Source organism: Schistocerca cancellata, chromosome 5 (genome assembly GCF_023864275.1).
Source record: "Schistocerca cancellata isolate TAMUIC-IGC-003103 chromosome 5, iqSchCanc2.1, whole genome shotgun sequence".
Taxonomy (NCBI): Eukaryota; Metazoa; Arthropoda; class Insecta; order Orthoptera; family Acrididae; genus Schistocerca; species Schistocerca cancellata.
Window position 1 is genome coordinate 359,519,500 of NC_064630.1, and position 21,711 is coordinate 359,541,210.

At 40.7% G+C, this 21,711-nt stretch overlaps 1 protein-coding gene across 2 annotated transcripts in view; it reads right to left on the reverse strand.

Moving 5' to 3' along the window:
* The window catches only part of LOC126188037 (glycerol-3-phosphate dehydrogenase, mitochondrial), a 63,346-nt gene that overhangs the window by 15,511 nt on the left and 26,124 nt on the right, over nucleotides 1-21,711 (reverse strand). For both annotated transcript variants that reach the window (XM_049929465.1, XM_049929464.1), the window contains exons 10-12: nucleotides 16,016-16,174; nucleotides 15,742-15,930; nucleotides 7,304-7,402 (exon numbers count right to left, since the gene is read on the reverse strand). In XM_049929465.1, coding sequence (XP_049785422.1) covers nucleotides 7,304-7,402; nucleotides 15,742-15,930; nucleotides 16,016-16,174 — 447 coding nt within the window. The remainder of the gene's footprint in view (nucleotides 1-7,303; nucleotides 7,403-15,741; nucleotides 15,931-16,015; nucleotides 16,175-21,711) is intronic.

Here is a 21,711-nt window from a genome sequence, read left to right on the forward strand (position 1 = left end):
GCTCCATCGCAGTCTTTAACACTGGTAGCATGCCGCGACAGCGTGGACGTGAACCGTGTGTGCAGTTGACGGACTTTGAGCGAGGGCGTATAGTGGGCATACGGGAGGCCGGGTGGACGTACCGCCAAATTGCTCAACACGTGGGGCGTGAGGTCTCCACAGTACATCGATGTTGTCGTCAGTGGTCGGCAGAAGGTGCACGTGCCCGTCGACCAGGGACCGGACCGCAGCGACGCACGGATGCACGCCAAGACCGTAGGATCCTACGCAGTGCCGTAGGGGACCGCACCGCCACTTCCCAGCAAATTAGGGACACTGTTGCTCCTGGGGTATCGGCGAGGACCATTCGCAACCATCTCCATGAAGCTGGGCTACGGTCCCGCACACCGTTAGGCCGTCTTCCGCTCACGCCCCAACATCGTGCAGCCCGCCTCCAGTGGTGTCGCGACAGGCGTGAATGGAGGGACGAATGGAGACGTGCTGTCTTCAGCGATGAGAGTCGCTTCTGCCTTGGTGCCAATGATGGTCGTATGCGTGTTTGGCGCCGTGCAGGTGAGCGCCACAATCAGGACTGCATACGACCGAGGCACACAGGGCCAACACCCGGCATCATGGTGTGGGGAGCGATCTCCTACACTGGCCGTACACTACTGGTGATCGTCGAGGGGACACTGAATAGTGCACGGTACATCCAAACCGTCATCGAACCCATCGTTCTACCTTTCCTAGACCGGCAAGGGAACTTGCTGTTCCAACAGGACAATGCACGTCCGCATGTATCCCGTGCCACCCAACGTGCTCTAGAAGGTATAAGTCAACTACCCTGGCCAGCAAGATCTCCGGATCTGTCCCCCATTGAGCATGTTTGGGACTGGATGAAGCGTCGTCTCACGCGGTCTGCACGTCCAGCACGAATGCTGGTCCAACTGAGGCGCCAGGTGGAAATGGCATGGCAAGCCGTTCCACAGGACTACATCCAGCATCTCTACGATCGTCTCCATGGGAGAATAGCAGCCTGCATTGCTGCGAAAGGTGGATATACACTGTACTAGTGCCGACATTGTGCATGCTCTGTTGCCTGTGTCTATGTGCCTGTGGTTCTGTCAGTGTGATCATGTGATGTATCTGACCCCAGGAATGTGTCAATAAAGTTTCCCCTTCCTGGGACAATGCATTCACGGTGTTCTTATTTCAATTTCCAGGAGTGTAGTTGGCAACATTAAAATGCAATTTTCAAATGAGAAACTCGCTGTGTATCCTTTTTTATATGAAGAATGTATACAGCTGTACTCCTACCTACACTATGTGGAAGTGTTGAAATGCACTGGCATATCCAAGCATGTAGTATACTTCATGACAGTTTGACTTTTATTGCGTGGTGCCTTCATGATGTTCCACTTTAATGGGCAACAGTGCAACTAAAAGATTGTTTTCTTTATTTCTCTTTTCATTCAGGTTCTGACATATGCTGCATTTTGCTGGAATTATTTGGGGCATTGCTTACCACCTAACAATGGAAAGTCCAGGTTGGAATAACAGTTATGGAAAGGACAGATTGCTAATCACCATGACGACGAAATGTTGAGTCACAGACAGGTGTAATGAAAAACTGTTACATACTGAGCTTTCAGCCAAAGTATCCTTCAGAAAATAGAAACTCACACATTTACACAAGCAGGCGTACCTCACGCATGCATCACTGCCATCTCCGGCCACCCTGGCGAGAGCTGCTGGAGACAGTGGTCATATGTGCGTGAGGTGTACTGCATATATAAAACAAAGATGATGTAACTTACCAAACGAAAGCGTTGGTATGTTGATAGACACACAATCACACACACAAAATTCAAGCTTTCGTAACCAATGATTGCTTCGTCCAGAAAGAGGGAAGGAGAGGGAAAGATGAAAGGATGTGGGTTTTAAGGGAGAGGGTAAGGAGTCATTCCAATCCCAGGAGCAGAAAGACTTACCTTAGGGGGAAGAAGGACAAGGTAAGTCTTTCAGCTCCCACGATTGGAATGACTCCTTACCCTCTCCCTTAAAACCCACATCCTTTCGTCTTTCCCTCTCCTTCCCTCTTTCTGGACGAAGCAATCATTGGTTACGAAAGCTTGAATTTTGTGTGTGTGATTGTGTGTCTATCAACATACCAACGCTTTCGTTAAAATGAAAGAAACATTCCACATGGGAAAAATATATTAAAAACAAAGATTCCATGACTTACCAAATGGGAAAGCGCTGGTAGACAGACACAATAAAAAACACACAAACACACACACAGAATTTCAAGCTTTCGCAACCAACGGTTGCTTCGTCAGGAAAGAGGGAAGGCGAGGGAAAGACGAAAGGATGTGGGTTTTAAGGGAGAGGGTAAGGAATCATTCCAATCCCCAGAGTGGAAAGACTTACCTTAGAGGGAAAAAAGGACAGGTATACACTCGCACACACACATATCCATCCACACATATACAGACACAAGCAGACATATTAAAAGGCCTTTTAATATGTCTGCTTGTGTCTGTATAGGTGTGGATGGATAGGTGTGTGTGTGTGTGTGTGTGTGTGTGTGTGTGTGTGTGTGCGCGCGCGAGTGTATACCCGTCCTTTTTTCCCCCTAAGGTAAGTCTTTCCGCTCCCGGGTTTGGAATGACTCCTTACCCTCTCCCTTAAAACCCCCATTCTTTCGTCTTTCCCTCTCCTTCCCTCTTTCCTGATGAGGCAACAGTTTGTTGCGAAAGCTTGAATTTTGTGTGTATGTTTGTGTTCGTTTGTGTGTCTGTCGACCTGCCAGCACTTTCATTTGGTAAGTCACATCATCTTTGTTTTTAGGTATATTTTTCCTTCGTGGAATGTTTCCTTCTATTATAACCATATATATATAATAGAGGGAAACATTCCACGTGGGAAAAATATATTTAAAAACAAAGATGATGTGACTTACCAAACGAAAGTGCTGGCACGTCGATACAAACATAAACATACACACAAAATTCAAGCTTTCGCAACCAACGGTTGCTTCGTCAGGAAAGAGGGGAGGAGAGGGAAAGACGAAAGGGGGAGAGGGTAAGGAGTCATTCCAATCCCGGGAGCGGAAAGACTTACCTTAGGGGGAAAAAAGGATGGGTATACACTCGCACACACACACATATCCATCCACACATATACAGACACAAGCAGACCTATACAGAGGCAAAGAGTTTGAGCAGAGATGTCAGTCGAGGCGGAAGTGCAGAGGCAAAGATGTTGTTGAATGACAGGTGAGGTATGAGTGGCGGCAACTTGAAATTAGCGGAGATTGAGGCCTGGTGGATAACGGGAAGAGAGGATATATTGAAGAGCAAGTTCCCATCTCCGGAGTTCGGATAGGTTGGCGTTAGTGGGAAGTATCCAGATAACCCGGACGGTGTAACACTGTGCCAAGATGTGCTGGCCGTGCACCAAGGCATGTTTAGCCACAGGGTGATCCTCATTACCAACAAACACTGTCTGCCTGTGTCCATTCATGCGAATGGACAGTTTGTTGCTGGTCATTCCCACATAGAATGCGTCACAGTGTAGGCAGGTCAGTTGGTAAATCACGTGGGTGCTTTCACACTTGGCTCTGCCTTTGATCGTGTACACCTTCCGGGTTACAGGACTGGAGTAGGTGGTAGTAGGAGGGTGCATGGGACAGGTTTTACACTGGGAACGGTTACAAGGGTAGGAGCCAGAGGGTAGGGAAGGTGGTTTGGGGATTTCATAGGGATGAACTAAGAGGTTATGAAGGTTAGGTGGATGGCAGAAAGACACTCTTGGTGGAGTGGGGAGGATTTCATGAAGGGTGGATCTCATTTCAGGGCAGGATTTGAGGAAGCCGTATCCCTGCTGGAGAGCCACATTCAGAGTCTGATCCAGTCCCGGAAAGTATCCTGTCACAAGTGGGGCACTTTTGTGGTTCTTCTGTGGGAGGTTCTCACCCTTAAAACCCAAATCCTTTCGTCTTTTCCTCTCCTTCCCTCTTTCCTGACAAAGCAACTGGGGGTTGCGAAAGCTAGAATTTTGTGTGTATGTTTGTGTGTCTATCGACGTGCCAGCGCTTTTGTTTGGTAAATCACATTATATATATATATATATAATAGAGGGAAACATTCCACGTGGGAAAAATATATTTAAAAAGAAAGATGATGAGACTTACCCAACAAAAGCGCTGGCAGGTCGATAGACACACAAATAAACACAAACATACACACAAAACTCTAGCTTTCGCAACCAACGGTTGCCTCGTCAGGAAAGAGGGAAGGAGAAGGAAAGACAAAAGGATTGGGTTTTAAGGGAGAGGGTAAGGAGTCATTCCAATCCCGGAAGCGGAAAGACTTACCTTAGGGGGAAAAAAGGACAGGTTTACACTAGCACACACACACATATCCATCCACACATACACAGACACAAGCTGTCCAAGACCTTGGTCTTTAAATATGTCTGCTTGTGTCTGTATATGTGTGGATGGATATGTGTGTGTGCGCGAGTGTATACCCGTCCTTTTTTCCCCATAAGGTAAGTCTTTCCGCTCCCGGGACTGGAATGACTCCTTACCCTCTCCCTTAAAACCCACATCCTTTCGTCTTTCCCTCTCCTTCCCTCTTTCCTGATGAGGCAACAGTTTGTTGCGAAAGCTTGAATTTTGTGTGTATGTTTGTGTTCGTTTGTGTGTCTGTCGACCTGCCAGCACTTTCATTTGGTAAGTCACATCATCTTTGTTTTTAGGTATATTTTTCCTTCATGGAATGTTTCCTTCTATTATAACCATATCATTAATTTGAACCCAACAATTACGTTTGTTATTGTCGCCTTCGCATTTCGAAATCTTTCCTGTCGTCTTATTTCTCTTTTTTCTCTTTATTTTCTCTTTCTGTTTTTACCAGTAGTTTCACTTTGTATTCACCTTCCCCCTTTTACCTTAATCTACTATACAATTTTATCCCGCCTATATATGCTCAACAATACGTAACCCACTTCCCAACCATAAAAAAAAATTTTATTTTCCGCTTTCAACACTACCGCTGCTATAATATCCACTGTTTCTAGTTCAATAACAGCTGCTTTCACGTATTTAACAACCATTTCGGCTAGTTCTAATAACTTTAACTTTATTTCCACTTCCGTTTTCGCACATCACTGATCATTTTAGCCGCTCCCCACAGGTTTTAACGTCATTATTTCTACAATTGTTAGCCCCATTTTCGTAATCTTTCACCACAACACCACTCCTTTAATACGTTTTTTCGAAATTTTCTCGAAATTTTCCCGAATTTCTCCGTCTTTTAACGTGATCTAGCGGCAACACAACCACCTAACCTTTTTGCACATCGCTGTCTACCAACCCAAGTTCACCACAGGATCAACTTAACCAACACTTTTTCGCCTTTTTGGTCTTTAAATATGTCTGCTTGTGTCTGTATATGTGTGTGTGTGCGAGTGTATACCCGTCCTTTTTTCCCCATAAGGTAAGTCTTTCCGCTCCCGGGACTGGAATGACTCCTTACCCTCTCCCTTAAAACCCACATCCTTTCGTCTTTCCCTCTCCTTCCCTCTTTCCTGATGAGGCAACAGTTTGTTGAGAAAGCTTGAATTTTGTGTGTATGTTTGTGTTCGTTTGTGTGTGTGTCGACCTGCCAGCACTTTCATTTGGTAAGTCACATCATCTTTGTTTTTAGATATATTTTTCCCACGTGGAATGTTTCCCTCTATTATATTCATATATATATAATTAGAGAGAGAGAGAGAGAGAGAGAGAGAGAGAGAGAGAGAGAGAGAGAGTGTTTTTCCTTTACTTTCTGTAGAAGACTTCAATGTGTAACAGTCTTTTCACTATGCCTGTCAATGTGTCACCTTTACGGTAAGTTGCAAGTCGCAATCTATACTTACCATCTAAGTCATATTTTACAATTTCTAGGTGTTTTTAAGTAACATGTCTCCGTTCATCAATGAAACAGCACATTGCCGAAGCAATGCGACTGAAACAGCGATTTCTTACGAAAAATGACCTATAAGCACATTTTGTTTCTTTTGTGGATAATAGTTCTCATTGACTATACAACACATATCACTATGAACATTAGTATTTTATGAGAGGTCTTTCAGAAAATTAGAAAGTTGTCTTATTAGCCACTCCTCTTGCACAAATTAACTAGTTATTGAGGTACAATGACTGAAGATTTATGTTATCTGTTATTAATAGCAATGTCCACTGTATATAAGCCTGTATTATTAGATCATGTATGTAACTCTATTCTTTCATAAATATGCTTTGTTTTATGTACTTATTTAAGCTACCAGTAGAGGACCAACAACAGTTGTTTAATTTTGCAATATTAAATTTAGCCTGAAGAGACAAAACTAGATATATCAGACTAACAACAGTTCTTTTATTATTGCAAAGGTAGTTTCAATCATCTGCTGCTCTTTCTTGGTGTTCACCTTGAGTAACTTCACATGCTTAAAGTTTCTCCTCCTTTGATGGGATCTCCAAAACAAAGTGAATCAATGTATAAATAATGACAACTCTTTTTATTAGACTTTCAAAAAGAAGGCTAAAATTCAAACTGCCACTTTCTGTGATGTTGAAATGAATGTTAACATGCAGTGCCAAGCCATGCTATTTCGTTCTATAATGAAAGTGTTGGTAAACTTATGACATATGAAATCTCTATAAGAGGAAGTTGAAGATATTCAGAATGAATATGTCATGAATATTAGTTACTCAAAATGCAGTACTGAAGTCTTTAATTATTTACTGGAATGTTTCTGTTGGGTCTTGAAATATGAAATAGTAAGAATTTTTACATACGCTTCAGGGTATTACATATAGGCACAACACCACACAAAAATTAGCAATCTGCTAATGTTAAAAAAAACATAAGAAATTGTGTGGAACTTACAATTATGCAAGACAATGGGCAGGAATGCATGCAATAAAACAAATACTCCCATATAATGTTGTATCTAATATACAATATTACTTATGGCTGTAAGATACCAATAATATGAATCAGAACTGAAAACTGTAACCAAAGAGAACAAGCAATTAAGAAAATGGAAAGGGAGCTACAGAAAAGAGAAACTCTTTGATGAAGAAGAATGTACTAAACTCCTGTTACAAAGGTGTCAAGCAAAAATTAAGAAAGCACTTCATGATCTACGAAACTGGATATACAATGGTGTATTTGTAAGAGCTGTGTTAATGGATAGAAGACAAAAACTATGACTTTGTTAAAACCATGCACCAATATGTACCAAACCAAATCAAATTTTTCTGATGTGCTACCTGCAAATATTCATCCAACTCTACTTGGCCATTCATATTTGTGTCGATCTCTCTAAGGATTTCGTGAAGCTCTTCACCCGAAACCTCCTCACCAAATTTCTGTAATTAGATAGTTCATTTGTTTCATTACAATGCAATATTTTCATATATTCCACAGTACAACAGCTTGTTGCTGCAATCAGTTTCACCTTGACGTCGGCACAGAAATGGCTGCATAAGCTTGGTGTCACCAGCTGATGATAAGCTGTGGAGCAGAATGTATGGCAAAAATTCTATGCTAGTATGTTACCTTAATATAGTCAGCTAATTCTATTCTTCCATGACAATCTGTATCAACTTCAGTTAGTACGTTGTGAATTTCCTCGTCAGTCAGGCGAATTTCTAGTTCCTGTTATTTCAAACAAATTAAGCTTTATATTACATGAGGCAACACAGCATTATAAATATAATCACATTTATACAAAGTTAACTACAACATATTTTTTGGCAGTATGAAATACGAAATACGCAAAATAATTCAAAGGGGAAAAGAGAAATTCATTGATTGTAAATAAAAAACTGCATGATACATTATTTTGAGACTTCTGATTTTGTGCACTTATCTTAGCAAGCTAGAGCTTAGATCGCAGAATCTTCACTGTAGTATTAAAATATTATCTATAGAAAACAACACTACACAGTTTCTCACCTTTGCCATAGAAAATTTTGACATCAATAAATAAGCATTTCTGAATCTCATGTACCACAAGTATGTGCTCCATTAAGAATATTACATTCATTATTAATGTGCACAAATTTGAGAGTACATAAATTCTGATTTCACAGGGCACTTCTGGAATAGACCAGTGCGGAAGTTTTCTTACAAGTACAAAACTAAAAACTTTCAATTAAAAATATATTTTACAAATTTATCTGCCTATCTAGTAACTAAGAAGCATGTATGTATGTAGCTATGTAAGTGAAACTCTGCATTAATTTAAACCAAATCTGCCATACAAACAGCAAACTTACCAAGTTTCAGTAGTGCGAGGTTTATAATCTCCTAGCTCCAACAGGGAGACATGGGGGAGTAGATGGACACAGAGTGGGAGGAGGAAAAGGAGACAGAGAAAGAGAGAGGGAGGACGTGATGGACAGGGCGAGGGGGAGACGGACAGAGAGAGGGCGAGGGGGAGACGGACAGAGAGAGGGCGAGGGGGAGACGGACAGAGAGGAGGGCGAGGGGGAGACGGACAGAGAGAGGGGGAGGGGGAGACGGACAGAGAGAGGGCGAGGGGGAGGGGGAGACGGACAGAGAGAGGGCGAGGGGGAGGGGGAGACGGACAGAGAGAGGGGGAGGGGGAGGGGGAGACGGACAGAGAGAGGGGGAGGGGGAGACGGACAGAGAGAGGGGGAGGGGGAGACGGACAGAGAGAGGGGGAGGGGGAGACGGACAGAGAGAGGGGGAGGGGGAGACGGACAGAGAGAGGGGGAGGGGGGAGACGGACAGAGAGAGGGGGAGGAGGAGGGAGAGAGGGAGACGGACAGAGAGGGAGAGGAGGAGGGAGAGAGGGAGACGGAGAGGGACAGAGAGAGGGGGGAGGGGGAGGGAGAGATGGACAGAGAGAAGGGTAGGGGGAGGGAGAGAGGGAGACGGACAGAGAGAGAAGGAGGGGGAGACAGACAGAGAGAGGGGGAGGGGGAGACAGACAGAGAGAGGGGGAGGGGGAGACAGACAGAGAGAGGGGGAGGGGGAGACAGACAGAGAGAGGGTGAGGGGGAGACAGACAGAGAGAGGGTGAGGGGGAGACAGACAGAGAGAGGGTGAGGGGGAGACAGACAGAGAGAGGGGGAGGGGGAGACGGACAGAGAGAGGGGGAGGGGGAGACAGACAGAGAGAGGGCGAGGGGGAGGGGGAGACGGACAGAGAGAAGGGGAGGGGGAGACAGACAGAGGGGGAGGGGGGAGACAGACAGAGAGAGGGGGAGGGGGAGACAGACAGAGAGGGGGAGGGGGAGACAGACAGAGAGAGGGGGAGACAGACAGAGGGAGGGGGAGACAGACAGAGAGAGGGGGAGGGGGAGACAGACAGAGAGAGGGTGAGGGGGAGACAGACAGAGAGAGGGTGAGGGGGAGACAGACAGAGAGAGGGTGAGGGGGAGACAGACATAGAGAGGGTGAGGGGGAGACAGACATAGAGAGGGTGAGGGGGAGACGGACAGAGAGAGGGGGAGGGGGAGGGAGAGACAGACAGAGAGAGGGGGATGGGGAGAGGGAGACGGACAGAGAGAGGGGGATAGGGAGAGGGAGACGGACAGAGAGAGGTGGACGGGGAGAGGGAGATGGACAGAGAGAGGGGGAGAGAGACAGAGAGGGGAGGGGGAGACGGACAGAGAGAGGGGCAGGAGGGGATGGGCAAAGAGAGGTGGGAAGAAGATATGATTAGAGAGAGGTGGGGAAGGAAATTGTCAAAGAGAGGTGGGAAGAGGAGAGAGAGAGGGCGGGGGGGAGGCGGAGAGAGGAGGGCAGAAGGATGTTTGCAACATGTGTTGAATGCATACATAGCCATGGGAAAAAAGTTAATACTACAGAATAATGGTACTAATTAAAGATTAAAAATGATAAACCAATCACAAAAATTATAATGCTTATTCACGTGAAGAGAGATGATATTTTTATAATGTTGAGACACCAGGCATTAAGAGATGGAAGGTATTTAAGACTGACGTATTGAAGAAACAAATGATGCAAAAGAAAAGCAGATGATGGAAAATTAACATCAAGCTGGTGACCAGGTTATGGCAGAAAGAATAATACCATAGCAACAGGGTGCTGCTGACACCATTAAGAAAGAGGTGAGACCAAATAATGGTGTGGAAAGAGAAAAAGACATCACATATGATACTTTTAAACAAACAGCATATGGTGGAGGAAAAGTGACAGCAGGAAGATCAACTGGCTTGTCCTTTGAGTTTATAAAAGTTGTCTTCTTTTTGAGGGTGAACATAAAATATACTACTACTACTACTACTGCTACTACTACTACTACTAATGCCTACACGAGAACAAGCTTTCTCCCAAGTCCTCCTCCTCCTCCTCCTCCTCCTCCACCACCACCACCACCACAGCCACCACCACCACATAATGTCACTCCCCCTTCCAGTTGTTTATGTTATCTCGGCTGATCCTATTTATATTCACTTCTACATCTACGAGGGCTATTCAGGAAGTAACACAAATTTTGAAATAAAAATTAATATGGAAAAACCATGTTTTATTATATATATTTTAAAGGTAGACTCTTTAGCTATTTTTCTTCATAATCACCCTTCAAATTGAGACAATTATGATACAGTGGCGCAAGTTTTTCAATACCATCTCTGTAGAAATGTGCTGTCTGTGATTGCGACCACTGGTTTACACCGGCATGCATTTTGGTGCCAGTATCAAAGCATTGAGTAGCGAGCATTGTCTTCAACTCTGGGAAGAGCTGGTAATCGCAAAAGTTCCGTAATCGTGAAACGACAATTTTCACAAATTTTGTCATTGATTTTCATCACCACTTCATCAATCACAAAGTTGGGCCTACCACTATGGTCCTCACTGCGAACACTGGTACAGACATTTTTAAAAGCAATCCACCGTTGCCTCACTTGGCTTTCACTCACTGTTCCTTTTCCACACACATCAGAAAGGACACAATAAATTTCAAATGATTTTCAGTCTTTGGCCAGCAATAACCTAATCACAGAATGAACCTCACAAATGGCGAGATTTTCTATTGCAGCGCACATTTCGAAATGTCACAGAAACCAAAGTAGCAGAGACACAGGCCACATGCTGCCACCTCTGGACACCTAATGACAGGGAGAGGTCCCCAGCGATGGGACCAACTTTTTAAAATCAAATATACGGTAATGTAGCAAAGATTGGTTTAAATGTAAGTTTTTACTTCTATTTCTTTGACACATCATTTTAATCACCATATGATTTTTTTCATTTGTTTAATTTTTTCTTTATATCATTTTTCCAATTAGAATTTTTGTGAATGAGAATTTAATTATATTTATCTATTATAATAATCAGTAAATGTATGGATTTTGTTGTTTCTGTTGTTATAATATTCAATTATTTGAAAATTCTGATCTAAGAGTTAAAAACAAAAGATGAAATAATCTATTTATATTGCCTGTGCAATTGTGTGAAAAAATGTATGTTTCGTTACCAGATGCACTGTTTTTTTGCATGATAATCATCATACAAACATTTAAAACATAACCTAAATTCCTATTGCACTATGTACAAAATAAAGAAGATGAAGACTGAAATAAAAGAAGGGATTACATAAGCAAAATGAAATCCAAGCAAAAAAACCAGGATGATAAACAAAGGACATAAAATCGAAATACATAAAATTTATTAATTAATACCTGAACAAAGATTTTAAGTGGAAAAAGAATGATAGGAAGAAAAATGGGATCAAATGAAGTTGATATTAAAATGATATGACAAAGGAATGGAAATAAAATTACATTTAAAAAATAAAAAAAGAAGTCTACTGCAACTGATGAGATTTGAACCCATAATCTCCTTCTTGTGAAGCTAATATCCTATCCATCACACCACAGACTACACAATACAGCTTAATCAACACTACTGAAGATGACACAAAATTCTCGGATTTTTTTCATCAATTACTCACAAATGAGGGCCCACCAGGGTGAAAGGCTGCAGGGTGTGATACCTGGGATCTTAACCTACATCATCATATATTTGGTTTCATAAAGCATATCCCACCACTGGGGACCTCTTCTTGTGAGTGTGGGAAAGTTATGGCACCAAGATGATGAATGTAACCCTGTCCACCACAGTGACAGACCAAAGCATCTGTTACTTCCTGGATATCCCTCGTATACTCTGCAAACCACTGAAATGAGTGGCAGAAGGTACTTCCCACCGTGCCAATTACTAGGGCTTCTTCCTGCTTAATTCATGTTTGCAGGGCAGGAAAAATGATTGCTCAAATGCCTGTGCGTGCACACAAAAATCCCTACGAGAGGATACACAGGGAGTTATCTTGGATGTAGAGTCATCATCAGACATAGAAGTAACTTTGGATATACCTGAGGGCAGTGTGTCGGGACCCTGGCTGCTCATGTTTATATTAACAATATTGTGAAAAGCAAAGTTGCTACCCACCATATAGCGGAGATGCTGAGTCGCAGGTAGGCACACCAAAAAGACTGTCCCAAATAAAATTTTGGCCAATGAGGCCTTTGTCGAAAACAGACGAGGCGCACGCGCATGCGAGGCTGGGGCAGAGAGGGGGAGGAATAGCAGGGTAGGGGTGGAGGACGGTGGAGTGCTGATGGGGAGCATGAAGGGACGAGGTGGAGAAAGGGAGGGCAGCTAGGTGCAGTCAGGAGGTAGATGGAGGGCAGGGGTTCAGGAGTGTGTGTGTGTGGGGGGGGGGGGGGGGCAGTGGAGAAGGATATTGCATCTAAGTCTATTACAGGGGTATGAGCCATGAGGTAAGGGGTTGGTAGCAGGCTCATATCCCTGTAGTAGACCTAGATGCAAGACCTGTCCCATACATCGTCCCAGCACCACCTACTCCAATCTGGTCACAAACATCACTTATCCCACCAAAGGCAGCGCTACCTGCAAAACCAGTCATGTGATCTACAAGCTAAGCTGCAACCACTGTGCTGCATTCTATGTGGAAATGGCAACCAACAAGCTGTCTGTACACATGAATGGCCACTGACAAACTGTGGCCAAGAAGTAAGTGGTCCACCATGTTGCTGAGCACACTGCACAACATGACATCCTTCATTTCAATGACTGCTTCACAGCCTGTGCCATATGGATCCTTCCCACCAACACCAGCTTTTCTGAATTTCACGGGTGGGAACTCTCCCTGCAATATATCCTACATCCCCGTAACCGTCCTGGCCTCAACCTTTGTTAGTCATTGTCCTCATCCACCCAGCCCCTTCTCTAGCCCCATTCCAGCACTACACAGCCCCCTTTCCACGAACGCACCCAATCTTTTTACTTCTCTCCCTTTCCACTGTTCTGCCCCATCCCCCTCCCCTGCCCTCCGTCTCACAGTTGGAATTGGCCAACTCATACAAATACCTTAATGTTAATACTTAACAGGAATAAAAAATGGAATGATCAAATAGGCTCTGACATTGGTATAGCAGGTGGTAGACTTTAGTTTATTGTTAGAATACTGGGAGAATACAATTGGTCTACAAACAAGATTGCTTATAAATCAGTCATGTGACCCATTCTAGCATATTGCTGAAGTGTGGGAACTGTACCAAATACGACTAACAAAGGATACTGAACTGTACAGGAATGGGCAGCAAGAGTGGTCACAGGTTTTTTTGACCCATAGGGGAGTGCACAGAGATGTTGAAGAAACTGAAGTAGTAGACTCTTGAAGATAGGTGGAAACTATCCCAAGAAAGGCTACTTATGAAATTTCAAGAACTGGCTCTAGCAATTTACTACAACATCTTATGTAGAGCTCATACAGGGATCACGAGGACAGGATTAAATTAATTATAATAGCATGCATAGAGGCAATTAAACAGCTATTCTTCCCATGCACCATACATGACGAACAGGAAGAAACCCTTATAGCTGATACATTGGGATATACACTCTTCCATATACTTCACAGTGGTTGGCAGAGTACAGATGTAAATATACAAAGAAGCCTGTGCCCATTTGTGCCACCCTTCTCTGTGTATGTTCAATATCCCTTTTGTAAGTGTCACACATACTTCAGAAATATTTTAGAATCAGTTACATGAATGCACTCAAGTTACACTAATAAGAAAATCAATTACCACCACCCTCCCCCCAAAAAACACTAAGATGAAATGAAGATAACATAAACAGTAGAAATAGGCATAAGGCGAAGTGTTTCAAATGACAGCTATTGACATCAAGGGTTCCTTTGTGCAACTAAAGATGAACAAGTTAGAAGAAATCAGAATGTTCTGGAATTCATTATAAAAGCTGTCCGGGATCATGACTCAAGTGAGATACATTATAGGGAAATAACGAACTAAATACTAGGAACTAATGAAATCTGAACATCTGAAAACACAGAATTAACAAGCTGTGCAGCAGAGAAATCAAAACATGAAGTGCTAGACCACTACAATATGGCACTGGCATGTATTTATGTTTGCAATGCTTCAGTTGAACTTTTAGAATTATACTAAACAATGTGATATGGTGTTATGTACAAAGATACTGTTTGAACAGTTTGGCTGTCAAACAAAGTCTATAAAGAGTGACCGAAAGGGGGAGGAGGGTGCTACACTCAATAGTGCATTTTTTTTTAACATGTCAAAGAAATTACAAGAGATAAATAAACATGTCTGATGAGAAGACTAAAAGCATAAGAGTAATCCCCCACAATGCATCTACAAACACAGAAAGGAGATCAAAATAGGCCAATAAACTAGCGACAAAAATATAATTGCAAAGTTTGGCTAACAGTTAGTGTAAGTTGAAGCTAGATAATTCACCAAAACCAATCTCATATAATCACAAATGGGGCTTTATCTTTCATAAATCAGCCACAGAACTGGAGGAGGTACTGCACTGAGGTGATCCTTACGAAATGCATAATACAAGAAAAATTTCAGGATGTAAAGGCTGATGAAGAGTTAACTAAGTGACGTGGAAAGAATAATCTAATTTGAAGCTATGACATCTGAAAATCATTGTTCCAATGGAACTGATTAATGTTCTGTACGACAACACAGTACTGTATGGAAAGAAGTTCAATACGCAATTGCTATTGTGTTAGCTTCATATCAGACAAGTTTATTCATCTCTTGTCATTTCTTTCACATATTAAAAAATGCATTATTGAATGTAAAGTTTTTTAGTGAGTAAGTGAAGATTTACTACTGAAACTGAAAACAGGGGTGAGACCATTGTGCCTTGTGGACTACGTACAAAAGAAGGGGTTAAATGCTTCACATCACCCCTTATTCAGTTTGATGAATCACAGTTAAAAATCAGGATAAAATGTGATGTACTAGCAAAAAATGAGACAGCTTACCAATAAAAGTACAAAAATCATATTTTTTAAATAGGTGGGCAAAATAGTGTGTTACTGCGCACAATAGAGAGAGAGAGACACACAGAAGTGGAAATTTATTATAATTTTTCCACCTGGAAGTGAGAAAAGGAAGGAGAACGCTCACAGCAACAGACCTGTGAGAGACTTTTCTATTTAATCAAAAATTTGTACTGGCGTACTGATGGTAGTCTGTGTGGTAGTGAAAGTGTATTCCAACATGAATGACGATCTTAACAACAACAATAAAAGTTTTCCAATTCTGCAAAATATATAAACAATAAAACTATCACAAATCAAATACAACTTCTTTTCTTTAACGACTTCATAAAAAGTAATTTCTTACCTTCAGTCCTCGTCTGATGTCATTGATCGATACATATCCCTTACGATCTTTATCAATTATCTGGAATCTCTTTATGTATGTTTGAATTTCTTCTTTACTAAGATTGATAGGTAATTTGTCTCTTGAAGCTCTGTTGACCATCTGGCCCATCTCATTTGCAAGGAATTCTGAGGCAAGTGCTATTTCCTCCTTCAGGACAAAAAGTGAAAGTGTGAATTTTCTTGCATTAAAGGCATAAAAAAATGGATTATCTCCAAAATTTCCAAAAACTGACCTTTTTCTTTTTTTCATCCCACTTTAATTCTTCTGCCAAAATGTCAACAATACCAGGAAGAGCTTCCTGAGCAGCCTGGACATTGAGGAAAGCTAACCGCAGCCGTCTTGCAATCACATCAACAGCACAGCAAGCATATTCTCTTACTGCATATCGGATCTATGAACATAAAAACAAAACCATAAAAGAATTTCTATCATGCTTCAGGTCTCTGGAATCCGTAAAATGTAGAGTGAAGCATATCAGGTTAGCAGCTATAAGGTTCACCACCCTGTAATGGGTTACTGCTTCCCCCACTCCTGGTAATGCTGTTGTACTTATTTATTTATTATTCATAATTACAGTCTTTTTTCTGAAAAGCTAAAACAAGCCATACAAATCACATTTCCAGCACAATAATAAGTTTATATTTTACTATTTATTTCAACAGGCCTAATTTTTTTAAAAATACTACAGCTACTTCTACTATTACAAAACTACAATAAAAAACAACCAGTTACCCAGCTACTAATACTACTATAAGCACTACAGAATCTGTTCTGTGTTTGTTCATTTATTTTGGTGTATTTAATCTGCAGATGGTTGTTTCCACTACTGGATCTACCCTCACACTACCTTCGATTCCTTGGGCATCAGGCAGCATGTTAGCAGCATTTCCATTATAACAAGCAATTCCACCAATCACTGCTATGTATTATTAAAGTTCACACTTCCATGATAACTTGTACAAATGGAATATAGATTCTTGAGAGACTATTTCATTCAGTGGTTGCTGACCACAGTTGTCTTCAATCAATCTGCAGATTATGTTGCCTAGCCAGGATGGTAGCATGCTGACATATGGTTGAATGCCTCGTGATGTCTTTCTTGGTCTTCCTCAATACTGCAGCTGCAGTATCGTTCAATACATACAAGGTTGACTTGCTCCTTAGGGCTGCTTTGGGGTGTAACATCTTTAACACATGACAACCACTACCCGACGCATCTTTGTAGAGCGTGCATCCCATAATGTGTGTTCTGATGTGCTCACTCTGCCGCAGGTGCAGCTATCTTTCATCTGTCTTTTGATTTTGTATAGATATGTAGTACACAGGCCATGCACGGTCAGATAATGTATCAATCCACTTGATGGGTTAAGAAATCTCATTTGTAATCTCTTCCTGATAAAAGAGAGAAATTTGTAGGTTCCCCTGCATGTGCCTAAAGTGTCCCATTAATTTTGCCACAATTGTAATATGCTAGCTTTTATTAACTTTTCTGCACCACCTTCAGTTCAAATCATCTTTTGGACTTCCATTTCACTGCCTTTGTTTGACCAGTAGAAGGCTCCCTCTTCCTGATTCCCAAGTCCTGAGGGCATATTAGTGCTGTTGTATGAAGTGAGAGTCAGTGTTGAGAGTTTGTTGTAGCATGTCAGATGCAAGCTTGTTAAAAACACAATGGGCTATGTTTTGTGTGTGGCCAAAAGATGTGTGACATTACAGACAAATGGGGGAAAATGTGCACTGGTTTGACAGGTGACACTGTACTGACAAGTCCTGGCATTGCTTAGCATAACTTGTGAGGAAGTAGTGACTAAAGCTGTCAGCTAACCTATCAGGTGACACTTCAGCCTCTGCAATTGGCAGGAAGAGCATCACAAAGTAATCTGGGAACAGAAGGTCACTTTGAGTGGGTCTGACCCGTGCAATTGGCTATTGCTGGGCACTTAAGAGCTGAGGTGCCACCGTGGCGTGGAATCAGAGGTCGCAAAATAATTTCGTGGATACAATATCCAAACTAATAAAGTTACAAAATAGGCAATGGCACAAAGTGCACGTAAATGCCCACTCAGTGGTGGTTGGGGGGGGGGGGGGGGGGGGGGGAGATGGAGAGAGAGAGAGAGAGAGAGAGAGAGAGAGAGAGAGAGATAGTGAAGATGTAGGATTTGAAAGAACCTCTTGACAGGAACTTAATATCTTCCAAATGTCTTATGTGATTTGAAAAAACCAAGTACCAACAGATAGTGTTTGAACAGAATTGTTGAAATATAGTTCCAGAATGTATATTAATGCAGTACATATTGACTTATGACCTGGAATGTTAATTCCAAGAATTAAAAAACTTATTTTAATGCAAAATAAGCTACAAATCAATAAACATAGCAGCTCTATGAGACAGTAAACAGCCATATATATCTATAAGCCTATGAATTTCATTTAGTTTAACAATCAGTAAAGGCAAATATGGGTAAATTAACTAACAGACGAAAACTTAAATAACAAGAAAGCCAATCAAAAATCTAACAGTACAACAGAAAAGCTGGTGAAATTCTAATGTAATACATGTAGTAAGAATAAGTTAAATGTAAATTAGAGATTTTCGCAATGACAGATCCCATCTATTTTGGGATGGTGCCTCATTGTGTAGGGAAGTTCACTTGGAGAGATCACTGGGTATGGGCGTATGGGTTGGTAAGTGGTGTGTTGGTCACAGCTTAAGTAACAGAAATTGTTTGGGCAACAGTTTCGTGGACTTGTAAAATTTTGTGCAGGAGTCCTGCATCTACAAAAGTTTTGAGAGTGAATTTGATAAACTTTTAACTCTAAACAAGATTGTGTTTCGACCTGTGAATTTTTTGACAGTTAAAATAAGTAACATCTAAACTAATAAAGTTACAAAATAGTTAACAACACCAAATACCTGAGCTGCTATGTGTTTGGGTTACTGAATGTTTCTACAAAGCTTAGTGAACTTTAACTCTGAATAGTAATGTGATGTGCCCGACTATGTTCTTTTGTAATCTAAGTAGTGTTCATCTGTTGTTTATCTCTCAATATTAAACACAGATTTAATGAACATTTATTACTAAAGGCTTTGTGGAGGCAAGTATGTCCAGATGATTAAATGTGTGTTGCTCATTCAATATATGTACAATATGTTTCATTTCAAAAATGCATTCCGTAAACGGAAATTATTAAGTATTGTGTGAAAAACTAGTATTTTATAAGTGGAGCGTCATCCAGGTATCTTGTACAGTAACATGTATTGTCAGTGGGTACTTTTTTGTGTGGACTGTTCAGTATTAAGTTTTCTGATGTTGGCCAGCCAAAGGAGGTTCACAATGCATTATAAAATAAATGCTTATGTAGATCATCAATATTGTGTACTTCATTGTTTAATATATATCATAACTTAATGGATAACAAAGCAATAGGTGAATTTCTATAACAAGCTGATACTATCTAGTAATAAATAAGTAGATCTCCTGCAATTTCTAAGCTCAGGCAAGCGTTTTGATTTGGTGTAGCTTTGAAAAGACCACGGGTCAATTTTATTGATAATATACTCAAGACATTTCTCTTTTGATCTCTCACATCTGAGATAACTCTGATGTACATGTTTCCATGGTATAATAAGATGGGTTGCAGAATCAAAGCTAGTACCTCAGAGTCAACAGACAGCAAATGACACAAGACTCTGAAAGCAGTCCAGTCATTGATAATTATGTGAACTAAGCACCACTGACACTGAAGTAATATTATGAAAACTAAGCTTCCACATAAACACACATCAGCAGGCAGAATAACAAAACTAACTCACACACGCAAAATAATCAATTTTTTTTTGTAATAAAATAAAAATCTTCCAGGAGTTTTACATAAACACAGTGATGTGAACAGGTATAGCCCATTTAAAAGCTACTGAAAGCCTGATTACCGAAATCCACAACGATTTTGAAAGGAAAGTGATCACCTGTGCAACACTCATAGACTTAAACAAAACATTTAATTCAGTATCACATGAGATAATTGTTAAAAAATTAGAATATTATGGTATTGCAGACAAACCACTTAATTTGATTAAATCATACCTAAATAACAGGCAACAGTTAGGAATTCTACAGGGCCCCGTTCTTGGACCCTTCCACTTTATTGTCTATGTAAATAGCTTCTCTAACTATATAGCCTGCAAAAATGTCTTATATGCTAATCATATGATCATGATCTCCACAGGTGACAGCATGCAAGAGATGGTAAACAAAAATTATAAACTTTTTGAAATATGTAGGGTGTGGTGTATTGCTAACCAGTTACGTATAAACAACACAAAACTGAAGGAAATTTACTTTAGTCTGAAGGTATGAAAAGAAGAGAATCACAGTGTCAAACTATTGGGACTAAAAATAGGCCAAAGGCTCTCATGGGATGACCATATAAGCCATCTGACAGGCAAACTTGCACGCGTGATATTCCTGCTGTATAAACTAAGATATTCTGTAAGTGAAAGTTTATTGATGCTTTGCTGCTATGCATTCTTTCAGTCACAGGTACAATATTTCTGTTAGGGGGGAATTCAACAGTCACAAGCAATTTGATGTCCACAAGGGTCCAAGAGAAACCTGTAAGAAGCACTTCAGCCAATTAAACATAATGACCCTCCCACGCCTCTATGTGTATAACTGCTTAATATACTTAAAAGAAAATATACAACAATTTACATTTGCATAGCACTAGAAACAACTGCATGCTTGATATACCGTATTCTAGGCTGTCACTGACATACAACAGTCACAAACACCTAAGTCTAAAGTTATGTAAGAAACTGCCACAATCAGTCAAAACCCTCACCCCCTTTAAATTTAAGGAGGTATTAGACAGGGTTTAAAAATAAAGCATTAAAAATTTAAGAATATCTTGCAAGTAATTTGGAAGGAATGTAGAAACAATGAAATAATGTAACTATCATTAACTAAGTATGTAAAACTGTATAATTAATTCTTTAATGAAATAAAAAACAAAATAGTTTAACTATCATTAACTTAATGTGTAAAACTGCATAATTAATTCTTGAATGTAAACTATACCATATAATGATTATTACTGAAATCTTCTGATTAGAAAGAAGTTTATGTATTTATGTGTTTATGTTAATGATGATGTGTGTAAAATGTAAAAATTACTAACTACTAAAAAGATGTATGCACAATGTATAATGTAAAAATTAGTTTAGTAACAACTATAGTTTTATGAACATGTAAAATGTATTTTGATGAAGCCAATTGCGTGGCAATCATGCTGAACGTCTAATAAATAAAAAAATATTTTTTGTTCACATAAACCAAGCTTACAAATATAACAAAGGTATATTTTTACTCACCACATAGAGGAGGCAGTATTTTTCAATATGTCTGTCAGCCACTCAATGCCTCGTGGTGAGTAGCAACCTAGCCTTTTCATATTATTGTTATTCGTTGTCAAATGTTCCATTGTTGGAAAGATACATTTCTGAATGCTATGGATACTGATAGAGAATTTCAGACAATATAATATATGTATGGAAGCAAAATTTAGGACTCCAGTTTAAAAACTGGGAAACAAGTCAAATGTTTCCCACATAAAGTTCTAGCGGAATGTGGAAGTGGTGAGAGTGACTAGGATCTACAGTTGTAATACTGAACAAGCAGTGCATCAACTGTACTTTGAATGTCAATTCATACTAGTTCATGATTTGTTGTTTTTTTTTTTCCACATTGGTGTTCATTAACACGTGTATAAAATGTCAAAGCCACAAACACAAGAAAAAGCAAGTTAATACTTTCGGTTATTGACACATTTAAGAATGTGCAAGGCAATATAGACCCTACCACTTATCTTTGAAGATAGGCTGAAGAAAGGCAAACCTTTATTTACAGTTACATGTTTTAGATGTACCGG